This window comes from Canis lupus, assembly GCF_048164855.1.
Source record: "Canis lupus baileyi chromosome 5 unlocalized genomic scaffold, mCanLup2.hap1 SUPER_5_unloc_7, whole genome shotgun sequence".
NCBI lineage: Eukaryota > Metazoa > Chordata > Mammalia > Carnivora > Canidae > Canis > Canis lupus.
In genome coordinates, this window is record NW_027326414.1 from 334,614 (window position 1) to 347,964 (window position 13,351).

General features: G+C 39.5%; 1 protein-coding gene and 1 long non-coding RNA gene across 16 annotated transcripts in view; one reads left to right on the forward strand and one right to left on the reverse strand.

Annotated features, from left to right (window-relative positions):
• LOC140629452 (outer dynein arm-docking complex subunit 2-like) overlaps positions 1-13,351 on the forward strand; it is a 274,074-nt gene that overhangs the window by 196,014 nt on the left and 64,709 nt on the right. Inside the window, exon 24 of one of the 15 annotated variants that reach the window (XM_072818938.1) lies at positions 12,890-12,954. The exons of the other annotated variants lie outside the window; for them this stretch is intronic. Coding sequence (XP_072675039.1) covers positions 12,890-12,954 — 65 coding nt within the window. The remainder of the gene's footprint in view (positions 1-12,889; positions 12,955-13,351) is intronic. 15 annotated transcript variants of the gene reach the window in all.
• Positions 1-13,351, reverse strand: part of LOC140629457 (uncharacterized) — a 187,149-nt gene that overhangs the window by 89,894 nt on the left and 83,904 nt on the right. The window lies entirely within an intron of this gene.

Sequence of the window (13,351 nt, forward strand, 5' to 3'; positions counted from 1 at the left end):
GCACTAATGTGACAAGCCAGGATTTGGATTTCTGGACCAATAATGGGAGAAAATTTTAGGGCAGTTAACATTTACTCTTTTATTATCATGCTGTTATTGAGGGTGTTTTGGAGTTATATAACTTTAGTTGTGAGGTTATTTTGCAAGTCTTGTAAAGATGTACAGAAGTCATTTTAGGGATCCCTGGGTGGCGCAGAGGTTTAGCGCCTGCCTTTGGCCCAGGGCGTGATCCTGGAGACCCGAGATCAAATCCCGTATCGGGCTCCTGGTGCATGGAGCCTGCTTCTCCCTCTGCCTATGTCTCTGCGCCTCTCTCTCTCTCTCTCTCTCTGTGTGACTATCATAAATAAATAAAAATTTAAAAAAAAGTCATTTTACCCAGTATTTTTTTTTAAAGATTTTATTTATTTATTCATAGAGACACACACACAGAGAAAGGGAGAAGTGGGCTCCATGCAGGGAGCCCGACGTGGGACTCTATCCCAGGTCTCCAGGATCACGCCCCCGGCTGCAGGCGGCGCTAAACCACTGTGCCACTGGGGCTGCCCTTACCCAGTATTTCTAAAAAGAGTTATGCCATGTTTGTTAAAATTATAAATTCTTGCTAACAGCTTTGGCTAGCTCTATTGTTATTATTAAAAACTCATTCATAAAGCAACCTTTGTGAATTAAATGGATGTAAGTTATAAAATGTGGAAAGTAATTATTTGTAATTTTTATTGAGAATATTTTGGACCTACCACTCGTATGGAATAGCATTCTGAAATTTAAACAGTGACTTTTTGCTTTTTTTTTTTTGTCCAATACTTTGTGATTAAATGAGGCCTATTATTATCTGTCATCTTGAAGTGTAAGAAACAACACTCATATGCATTTTGAATCTATGCAAACAGTCTTCATTTTATGAACATATAAGCCTATGAAGTATTCACATGTTGGTTTTGGGACTTTAAACTTGGCAAATTACAGATTCTCATTTTTTTATCTGTCACTGTTGGCTCCAAACAGTAAATTGAAACCACAGGATTTATCTGGCACATACACCAAGCTAATGTTTTTCCCTTGCTTTAAATTAGCTGCTACTTAATGACTAAGAAAGGGTGTATGAGATGGCAAATAGCATAAGAGCAATAACAAACACAAATCACTGCCAACCACACAAAGGCTGCTTGAATTTTGGCTGATTAAAAACCAAAACATGTCTATCATGTTGTATTCAGAAACTTCATAGCAACAGGTGAACACCCTAATCTTTGTTTAGTTTAGAAGAAGCCAATGAAAGGTAAGGACAAAAGGTCATTTCCATCTGAGTTGCATAAGAGGCCTATCAGGTGTGAACCTCCATTCCCTAAACTGGGGGAAGCTGAACCAAAGCCTTAGTATTTGCTTCTCAACATTGTATTTCTAGAGATTGCTACTTACCTATCCTAATAAATTTACTATAGTATCACTGCCAGATAAGAAAAAAGCATTAGGGCTCAGAAGTGTTGGAGTCCATGAAATTTAGACTTGGGGCTGGAGAGTTATTCTTTTTCTTAATGTAATCATGTTACCAAAATTAGGAATATCAGGCTACATTAGAGTTTTTCTGATCACAAATAAAAGAAAATGACAGGACTGGGTAGCTTATGTTGTCTAAACTGTACAGTCCAGGATTCCTCAAAATTACACAGGTTTGGATATCAAGGCATTAGATTGGCATAGATGCTGTTGGCACATGTTAAAGGATCTTTCGGTCTAGAAAAAGACACTTTTCCTGCCGAGCTGTAGGTCTCTTGGAGCTGTTCAACAGTAGCTGTGCCCTGCAGCCTTTTTGGTAATAAATGATCCGTTTCAAATAAATGAAGTGGCAGCCAACTCTGCAGAAAGAATCACTTTCTAAAAAAGAGAGACAGTTTGGGAGGGTCAGAAATACACAAACAGCATGGTAAAATAAAGTATATGCTGCTCTTTTTAATGGAAAAGATTGTTACTGGTTACATTTGCCAAATTCAATCAGTATGCCAAAAAGTCGAGGAATCTGGCAGGGACTGTGCAGAGCAGTTCCATCTTTCATCTATATTTCTTCTCTGTATTTATCTAGCTTCAGAAAATGCCAGGAATGTCTTTTCCTTCCGACTTGGCCCTTTTGCTAAACCACAGAAATACACCGGGCGGCTTCTCGTAATTGTTTGGTTACTTATAGTACAGTCTTTAAACTTGTGAAAAATATATTCTTTCCATTGGAAATTTATGAAAAGCACCAACAACTGTTTGTTTTCATTTTCTGAAATTTACCCCAGGAACAAAAAAAAAATCAGTTTTATTAATTGGCAGCTACTTGATTCAATACACAGAGGCAGGAGGCCAGCTCATTATTTTTGGCCTTCAGCTGACCCAAAATGGTTTTCTCGTATAAGAAGCTATTCACAGATGCTAGACATAAGAATTAATAATAATAATAATGGCATTTCAGACTTCATGAATAAGTAGTTTTTGGCACTCAGAAAATATCTTCTGTTTTTCACTTGAAAACAGCAATCCTGTTATATACGAAAAGTAAACAGTGCTTGAATTAGCACGTTGGAGTCTTTAATGTACCAAAAAGATGCATGCATTAACATTCCCTTCTAAGGCTCCTTTTTTTTTTTCACTTCCTTCAGGATCAATCAGTTTTTGTTAAGAAAAAAAATACAAAACTCTTGGGTTCTTAGGAGCTGTGTTCTCTGTATTTTCCAACCTATTGCCATGGTGTAAGATGTCTCTTTGAAATGTCTTTGGACACAAATTTAAAAGTACAGGTGCTAAACAAAAGTTACATTTTTAAAATCAAATTAATTATAGCTTTTTCAGATCGAAATCAGAGCAACTATGCCTGTGGTTCAGGAGTGATCAAACATAATGGCTTATCCTTATGGTTAACAAGTTAGGATTTGTTTATAATATCCTAGTTTGCAATATGCTTTTGGGAAAAAGCACTTCATTCTCTAGGTCTTTAGTTATCCGTGAGTAAAAGTAAGAAAAATATTTCTAAAGTTGAAGCTATTATTCTTTATAACCCAAGTTTTAAGTTTGAATCCCCAAGGAGGAAAAAAATTAGAAAAGCACCCCTCTTTTCCATGTACAGCAGTGAAAACTGACATGCTGTTTGGGGGGGTCTCTTTATGACATGGGGCTTAGTATTTTTACCTCTGCTTATGGTAAGAAGTAACTTAAAATATGCACACTGACTAGTGCAAATATTGATACTTTCTCTAGGTCATGCTTTTCTGATTGGGGGAGATCTGATCACATTTCTGTGAAAATAAATTCCAAAAGGTATTTTTTTTCCTCAGATGGTCACTTGCCAGTGAAACTACTTATAAGAATGTTGACTGGATGATTTTACTCCACCTTGCATGCAGAAAAGTAAAAATGAAAATCTCTTTGAAAATTGTCATCTTTGCCAAAGAGAAGTAGAAACACATCTAAGATGTGTTGCATGATCAGCTAGGGACAGGTCTGCTGGCACAATGCTGCATGGTCAGAGGGCTGCACAGATGGAAATGCAGCATGCTTACTGAGACGTGGAGAGGAAGCAAAGATGCTGCTTTACTTTATGGTGAAACCGTGTGTCAACAACAAATTATCATATGTCCGGATATATATCTGGATGAATATACCTTTCTTGCACCAAAATGTGCCCTCCATTTTGTTTGCACAAGTCCCAGAAATTCTCATAGTGGGGGAGTTTGGGTCTGGAAGTTGAGTGTTCAAGATCTGGACTTAGGTAACATTCAGTCCAGCTCTCTTGTCAAAACTAGGGCAAGTCCCCCCTCATACATATCTGTTAGTGGAGTTGTATTATTCAAATTACATAAAAAATTATTACAACGTAAGAAGATAACTCAAAACTTTGCAAAATGTCAGCAAAGATATACGGATGGCAAACAAGCACATGAAAAGATGCTCAAAATCATCATCACTAATCATCACAGAAATGAAAACCAAAACTTCTTGAGAAACAGGCACACGCTCCTGGAATGGCGCAAATTCAAAAGCCTGACAATACAAAGTGATGACAAGCATGTGGAGAAACCAGCACCCTTATACACTGCTCACACACTGGGAATGCAACAGGATACAGCCACCTTGGAAAACAGCTTGCTGGTTTCTTACAAAATTAAACATGCACCTACCATATGGCCCAGCCTCTCTGCCCCGAGCTATCCACCCAAGAGAAATGAAAACATGTGCACACAGAAACCTCTCTGTGAATAGTTATAGCAGCATTCTTCTTAATCACCAAAACACAGAAACAATCAAAATGTCCTTCAACAGGTGAATGGCTGAATGACAGGTACATCCATACAATGGAATATACTACCCAGCAATGAGAAGGAACAAGCCGTGACATATGCAACAATATGGACTGATGTCAAAAACCCTGTGTTGAGAGAAGCCCCATTTCTAGTTTTGAGGCTTAGCTGTGATTCACTTAACTCTCCTGGTTAGGTTTGACTTTTATTAAATCAGTCCTCTGTGCTTCAGCTCCATTTTAAGTTTTAGCTCTGGCAATTCAATTAAATTAATAATTGATGATTAACCAGAAATTAACTATTAATCAGTTGATAACACTTATTAGTAATTAAATGGACACCACCGCCATGACTTCTCTGTATTTTTCATTCATTGATTGCTATCCTAAAAGAAATGATGTCCTATCATAGAAAGAATGATTTGATAATGAAGCCTTAAGACAAGAATCCAGGCAGCCTATAGGCACTAAAGCTGCCAAAAGCCATTTTTTAAGAATAAGAGCATCAGAATTTTCTGATGTACTTTTTATAGGATATAGCCAGTGATTTGCATGCAAATTTAGGTAGGTTTTGAAAAAATCATATTTTTTTATTTTTAAAGATTTATTTATTCATGAGAGAGAGAGAGAGAGGCAGAGACGCAGAGGCAGAGGGAGAAGCAGGCTCCCCGCAGAGCCAGGAGCCTGATGCAGGACTCAACCCCAGGACCTTGGGATCACAACCTGAACCAAAGGCAGACATTTAACTGAGCCACCCAGGTGCCCCGAAAAGATCATTTTAGTTGATAGCCATATATAATATATATAAGTATAATTTTTTTATATAAGTATAATTTAAACAGATGTCCCAAAGCCAGTCCATTGATTGAATTTAGAAAATTAAATATCAGGAAGAAACTTACTAATTAAATAAATAACACAGCAGTAAAATTTTTGGGGTTTGGTGCCATCAGAACTGGGTTTGAATTCTGCCTATGGGTGCAGCTGCCAAGTCACCCTGCTTTCCCAGGCTCCATGGTTCTAAAAGGATGATAATATGTACCTCAAATAGTTACTGAGAGGATGAAAATGACATATATAATATATACATCTTTCTATATAACATGACATGTATATACACACACACACACACACACACACACACACACACACTTACATATATATAAAGAGCCTGCCTCGCAGCGGGTGCATCAGAATGGCTGCTGCTATCCTTAAAAGAGTGGCATCTTGCCAAGTTGAGCTGTGGTGTGGGGCAGGTGGCTTTCTAACAGGCTTCTCCCTGGATTCAAGTCCAGTTCCTGTATACCGAACAAATCAGACAGCAGCAAAGTCCTTGACCTCGATGTTCCCAGTGTAGACAGAATTTGGCGTGCTGGCCTGAAAAATGCTGTGTGGACAGCCCTGTATCCATGGTGGGATCTGACCACAAATACAGCTCCCCAGAGAGGCTGCAGGCAGTACTGTGCCCCCCTAGAGGGTAGCTCTAGCTTAGCTCTTTCCTGTAGCTTGACCACAATGCAGAGGCCACACTTGTATCTACAGGTAGGAATGTGCTGCCGTGGCCACCTCCGCACCTTAGGTTGTGTGTTTTGTTGGGACCTCTGTGACTGGGTGTAACCTCAGAGTACGCCCTACGGTCACTGACAGTATAAAGCCAAATAACACAGGATATTTCAGGTTTCTGTCTAACTACACACAACTATCTGTTAAAAGTCCTCAAGCCATTTCTTCAGAGACCATATGACTCAGATATGTGTCCCCCGAATGTGTGTTTGGGTTTTTGGTGAAGAAGGTGATGTGACAATTCAATGGGAGAATCAGTAGAAAACCTTGGCTTGTGGCTGCCCTGATCAATCAAGGCTTTTGCAAAAGCCTCTTCTGTGAGCAAATACCATACTCCTAAATCCACCACTGCCTTTAAGACACTAACATGGTTTCCTTTGCTCTGAATGAGGCCTCATGTGATGGACTCTTGCCTGCCTCTCTACCATCACACCCGCCTTCTTTCCTCACTGCCCTTGTGGCATGGACTGCTGAGTGTCCACCCACATCCCTCCTCCACTCTTTGATGCTAATTTTAGCACAGCAAATGGCTTCCAGCCACAGGATACATCTCTCAGCCTCCCCTGAATCTTGCTATGACCCTGTGAATGAGAAGTGAGAAGTGATGCACGCTACTTGTGTTTCTCGCCCTACATCAAGGCTCACATGTGTATCCCAGGTCACATCCCTCTCCCTACTCCTGAAGGCTAAAGAATAGAGACCACTGGGTGGCTTTGGACTCTAGCCAACCCACTGACAGTGGTAGAGCCACGTTACTGCCCCTGGACCACTTGCTCAGTGTCACATGAGAGGAAACAAACTTCTAGGTTGTTTAAACCACTAAGTTTGGGAGTCTGTATGTGAAAATAGTTTATCCTGGACTCAACATACTCAGGGGCGCCTGGGTGGCTCAGTAGGTTAAGCATCTGTCTTCAGCTCAGGTCATGATCCCAGGGTCTAGGGTTCGAGCCCCATGTCTGGCTTCCTGCTCAGGGGAACTGCTTCTCCCTCTCCACCCTGCTCTCTTACTATCTCTCTCTCTCAAAAAAAAATAAAATACTTTTTAAAAAGTTAACCTACGGGATCCCTGGGTGGCGCAGTGGTTTAGCGCCTGCCTTTGGCCCAGGGCGCGATCCTGGAGACCCGGGATCGAATCCCACATCGGGCTCCCGGTGCATGGAGCCTGCTTCTCCCTCTGCCTGTGTCTCTGCCTCTCTCTCTCTCTCTCTCTCTGTATGACTATCATAAATAAATAAAAATTAAAAAAAAAAAAAATAAAAAAAATAAAAAATAAAAAATAAAAAAAAAAAATAAAAAGTTAACCTACTCATAGGAGTTGATTTGGCAAGCATTTGGTACCTTTGTATGAAAAGACAGACACATGGTCTTGGATGGGAGACAGCTACTTGCCACGATGTACAAATGGAGAGCAGAGCAGGGGCTGACTGCTACTCATCTCTTCTGTTGGTGCCTCTGGGCTCCGCACAAACCCAAATCTCTAGTAGGTGGCCCCACCATTCTTCCTGTGTCTGGAATGTTCTCCAAATGCCCATACCACATTTTGCACTGCTCACATCCATCCTTTGGGCTTTGGATTCACTCTTGCTCCTCCGGGGAGTCTGTATTTACTGCCTGCCTACATATGTGCTCTCCTAGCACTGCCTCCTCTTCTCTGTTGTATGGACATCACTGTTTGTCTCGGGAGACTATAAGATTCCTGAAGGCAGAAGCCAGGCCTGTGTCATGCACTTCTGCATTGCCAGGCACAGTTCATGCCATGGTGCAGAACGTAGTGAATATCTGCTGAATGAAGCAATGAACTTCTCCCCATTTTTAGTACTGCCACATAACCACAATTAGGATCGAAATACTAATATTTCGAAATGCTCTGCAAATGTGAAGGCAAACAAAAGCAGCATTTGAGGAGGGTACATATTTATGATCTTTTTCTTCTGCATAGCCACAGAAGCCCAGTGCTTAAATTGTTTATTTTTGTTTTTAAACAATACAGAAAGGGGTTGGGATCCTATAATGCATTTGACTTTTCAACTCTATATTTTCCCTCTGCTAGAGAAGTTTAATTTTTCTCTGTGATTTTTTTTTTTTTTTTTTTTTTTTTTTAGTTTGTACCCTGGAAAAGTAAGGTGATAAATACAGGCAATCATTGCAAAGTATGACTATTGCCGGGCGCTAATGTTTTCAAATTGCTGATGATTTTTAGGGACACCACAAACTGGCCGCACTGTCAGTAGCATTTGGCAGTCATAACTGGCAGCAGGAAATCAGACTGTAAATTTAGAAAGCATTGTACCATATTTGGGAATGCACCTCAAAGTCACCTCCAAATATGTCATGGTCATGTAGCTGGGGTTCAGAGTGAAGTTAACTATCCCTTATTATGTATTTTTGTGGTATGTGAAAAACTTCAAAAAGCATGGCTGGGAAAAAGAGAAAGCCAGTTTGTTGCATCAAGGTAAAAATTTCAAAGCTTTTAACTTTAAAAATTACCACTACCAAGTTAGGAAAGCCATTTAGCACTGATACTTTCTTCATAAACACTTGACTTTACTGAAATAATTTTAAAATTATTTCTGCTACTTATAATTTTAATGCTCATTAAGATCATTTTCATAGTAATGGCTTATGTCAGAGTAAGCTGATAGGCTGAAAAGAGATACTTAGTTTTTTTTTTATTTATTCATGATAGTCACACAGAGAGAGAAAGAGAGAGAGAGGCAGAGACACAGGCAGAGGGAGAAGCAGGCTCCATGTACCGGGAGCCCGACGTGGGATTCGATCCGGGGTCTCCAGGATCGCGCCCTGGGCCAAAGGGAGGCGCCAAACCACTGCGCCACCCAGGGATCCCCTTAGTTTTAATACATGAGAACTTTAACATACCATAGGATCATGGAGAGGATAAGATTCTAATTGTGAATGTCTCCTCTTGAAATGCAACATTAAGTAAATCCTTTTACTCTGTGTTAAGGCATAACACTTGAGAAAAAATAGCTTTGCCGATTACGTGTATTATGGTAATTCATCCAATGTGCTTAGGGCTCCTCTAGTGCCCCAAAGGAGGAAACCAGTTGTCATGTAAGTTTCTAGGACATTTGTGACAAAGTTCTGCACCAAAGCAATTCAAAATAAGTAAGCTTTGCTATGGTCAGGAAACCTGACAGGGACACAAGGACAAGAGAACAGATAGAGGGGGCAGCCATTCCTGGGCAGCCTTCTTGAAGGGTCAGTCCTAGGAATAATCTCACTGAACAGTTTAGAAAAAAACATACACAATGAAATCCAGTCTGTGAACACAAGTAAGCTATGAGGAATATTAAGCAGAGAGATCCAGTGTCATTGTGCCCAGACAAAAGAGTAGCTGGTTAAGTTTTATTTTGGACCAGAAAAAAAAAATTCAAGCACTTTTGAAAAGGAATATGAGTTGAAATGAAAAAAAAAAAAAAAGGATCAGAAGGGCATTTTTAAAATCTCAGTTTTGTTTGTTGCTGGAGCTGAAATATGCAGAGCATCTTTTTTTTCCCATTTAAGTCCAATTTAGTTAACATACAGCATATAACTAGTTTCAGAGGTAGAATTTAGTGATTCACCATTGCATGTAACACCCAGTGCTCATTACATCAAATGCCCTCCTTAATGCCCATCACCTAGTTACCTCATACCTCCACTCAATATGCAGAGCATCTTAACCTCAAAGTAATGTTGATTGTGTTAGCCCCTGAAGACACAGAGATGAAAGTAAGGGGTTCAGCCTTCAGGAGAAGCTGTGAGTGTGTTTGACTGCAAACCAGTATGGTGTAGGAGCAATGGTCCACCACTGGTGGAGGTGGGCATCTAAAAGGTCAACCACAGCTAGATCCTGGCCCCACAGATTACACATAGCAAACAAGGGAGCCACATGCTCCTATAAGACCCACAGGAGAGTTTTCAGGAACAGAGAGGCCCCATTGAATGAAAGAATTGCTGATGGAGGCAGTTGACTATGACTACAGATTTCAAGATCAGGTGCAGGCATGATGGCCCATGGACCAGGGAAAACTAGACACACCTCAGGAAGTGCTAGCCCCGGGAGTCCAGGTCCAGAAATCAGGCCAGACCACCTCCCTCTCCATGGGTACTTACACCAAGGGATGCAGTGTGTATATATGGGTAAGAGCATGGGATCTGGAGCCTGTGTTCAAATCCTGGCTTTCCCAAACGTTGCAACTTTGGGCAAGTGACTTAATCTCTCTATGCTTTAGTTTCCTCATCTGTAACACTAGACTATTAATGATAGTATTTAACTTTGGGTTTGTTGAGAGCATTAAATGAATTGACATATATAAGGCCCTTTGAATAGTACCTGATACCTGGCAGGCATTAATTGTTTGTTGAAATCTTAGCTATTGCTATTATTAGTTCCATCCTTCCCAAGGGATACCTATCCTCCCTGCCTCTCCTGGATCTTTAATGGTGGAATGAGTGGAGGAATGTCATTTCTGGTAAAGACTGGGTGATGATGATCTGAGAAAGCTTGCCTGAGCTTTCACTTATATCTGGCCTGGGCTTTGCTTTGTAAAGGGAGAGATCTTCCCCACCACCCATTCCCTGAGTCACTGGGCACAACAACCAGAAAGCTGGGAAGTCATTTATTCTCTGTCTCCTGGGTTCCCCTCCACAAGGCAGAGAGAGGGCTATTACCCTGGGCCACTGGCTGCCATATGCCTTGCTTCTCACCCTGTACACTTCTTGAGAGCTAGACTGTGCCTTTCCTATAGTGCCTTTCACATCACATCCCATCACAGGTGATCAGCAACATTTTCTTGATTGACACAGGAAACAAAGAACTGCCCCACCTGCTTATCATACCCAAAAAGATGTAATAGAGAAAAAATTTACTTAAAAGTAAAATCTTCGGATCCCTGGGTGGCGCAGCGGTTTGGCGCCTACCTTTGGCCCAGGGCGCGATCCTGGAGACCCGGGATCGAATCCCATATCGGGCTCCCGGTGCATGGAGCCTGCTTCTCCCTCTGCCTGTGTCTCTGCCTCTCTCTCTCTCTCTGTAACTATCATAAATAAATAAAAAAAATTAAAAAAAAAAAACGTAAAATCTTCCCAGAAATGTAAGATGTGTATTGAAGAAGCTAGATTAACATAAAATTAGTATTGATACAAATAAGCTACTTTAGTAACCCAGATCCAAGTAGATTTTAAAGTAAGATTGAAGGAATGACTTTATGAAAATGTCTGATCAGAATCTCTGGACTGGTCCTGGAATCAGCTTAGGGATGTGACCCATTCCAGTTCTCTCAGGATACAGAGACAGGGTGAATAAATAAAAAAAATCTTTTAAAAAATGTAACACTTTGGTATATAATTGAAATTCTGTAGACTAAGTATTTGGCTTAAAAAATATCTTCTCTAAAATTTGTAAACAAAAATTTTCAAATCTGGGAACAGTAAACAAGGCTATCACTCGTGTAAAACTCAATAGCAATGTGTTTGAACTGTGTTCTACCAAATGTCTAGCTAAGACTATCGGAATAGAGGGACTGAGTTTCTGGGATTGTGGTGCAAGTAGTGGTTTGGGATAGTTGTTGAAAGGGTACAAGTGTAGATTGGGCAGATCTGTGTGGAATGAACAAATGATGAACCAGCTTACATCACCAGTTGAGGAGTGAGAAGCAAGGAGAGGTGTTTTGCAGTGAGAAAGAAATTCTAGAAAATGAGCATGGAGACCAAAGTTTGGCCCTCTTTCTATGGTGAAGATGAGTGGTTTTTTTGCATATCATAGAATCAAAGAAGGTACCAGAGAGTCACTATGAAAAACAAGAAGAAATAGGCAGAGTTCTAGGAACCCAAGCCCTACTTTTTCTTCAGATGTTCCATTTTGTCTTACATATGATATTTATGTATATATGAATTTCATGGGATAGTTAAGATTCAGTTTGAGGGCAGGAGAGGAAAAGATTTCCACTGCTTAAAAAAATTTTTTTTTAAATCACTGGCCTATAAATACCATGCTTAGGGCCAGCCCTGAAGTTCTAAACAGCTAACCTAGCAAAAACCATGCAAGGTGGGCTCTGAAATGAACACAGTCTTTGTGTTCATTAATTAATAAAATTAATTCAGTTTCTTTCACTGAAATTTTAAATTCTTACACAGATGACACTAAGAAGTATCCTTTTAAATAATTTTAGCAAAAAAGAGAAGACTAAAATTAATATTTAGGCATATATTAAAAACTTCAAGGATTATCAGGAGTTTTTGTCAGAGTTGTTGGAAACATTACTTTGCAAAATTAATGGTCATATTTTTGGTTGCCATTTTTACAAATCTTAAACATTCGGTGGGTTTTATTTTATTTTTTTTTATTTTTATTTTTTTAATTTTTTTTTCTATTTAAATTTTTTTTTAATTTTTATTTATTTATGATAGTCACACAGGGAGAGAGAGAGGCAGAGACACAGGCAGAGGGAGAAGCAGGCTCCATGCACCAGGAACCCGATGTGGGATTCGATCCCGGGTCTCCGGGATCGCGCCCTGGGCCAAAGGCAGGCGCCAAACCGCTGCGCCACCCAGGGATCCCCCATTCGGTGGGTTTTAAAAGAGAAATTAAGTAAGCACAATCACATTTGACTTATTCCTTCCCACAAATTGTATCACAAAAGGAAAACATTTCCCAAATGGGTAGCAAGTGATGAGACAGACTTCTAAGGCACACTTGATAGCAGTAGGGTGCAAGGAAAGGAAGACCAGAAGAGGCCTTGAGAATGAGGTTAAGTCAACTGGAGTTTAAGAAAAGCAACCATTGGGCAAAAAGAATCTTTCATTTAAGGTTATTTCCCAAGAAATTAGTCATTTATTTTCATCCTTATGAGCTTAGTTCCAATTTAGTAGGAGCAGGGAAAGCTATTTCTTTGACAATGAAGAAGAAAAAATGTGGCTCTTCTCTCCAGCCTTGTGCTTTATTTTTTTTTTCCATATTAAGCTGCTCTTAAAGCTGAAAAGAAATCAAAATGAAATTGGGAAAGTGGTTTCACTAAAGGATTTTTTTTTTCCTTTTCAATTCTTCAGCTTCAACTTTTCTGGATATCTTTCCATTTTTGCTCCCATGCAGGACGAATTCTATATCTAGTAAGGTATTTTAAATATTAACATGTCTTTGGTTTTGAATTCCTTCTAATAATGTGCCAGTTTTTGGAGATAAATATAAATGCAAACAATATAACATTAATAATTCAGACTGATTCTAGTATTGAGGAGTATTGTGGAAATCATTATCCCTTTTAATATATCCATTTTGAGATAATGCTTGGCCTTATTTTTATAATAAACAATTTTAAATTTTTTCTTAGCTTGGCAAGATATAATTTTATAGTTTGACATCAGACTTTATAAATTCTTAGCATTTGCTAGAGCAAAGTAAACCAAACCAAAATCTTTCCAATGATAATTTCTTAAGGTAATTAAGCTAAATACCTTCTTATAAATGGCGCTTATCTTTTATTGTTTTAAAATACTTCCATGTGAAATTAT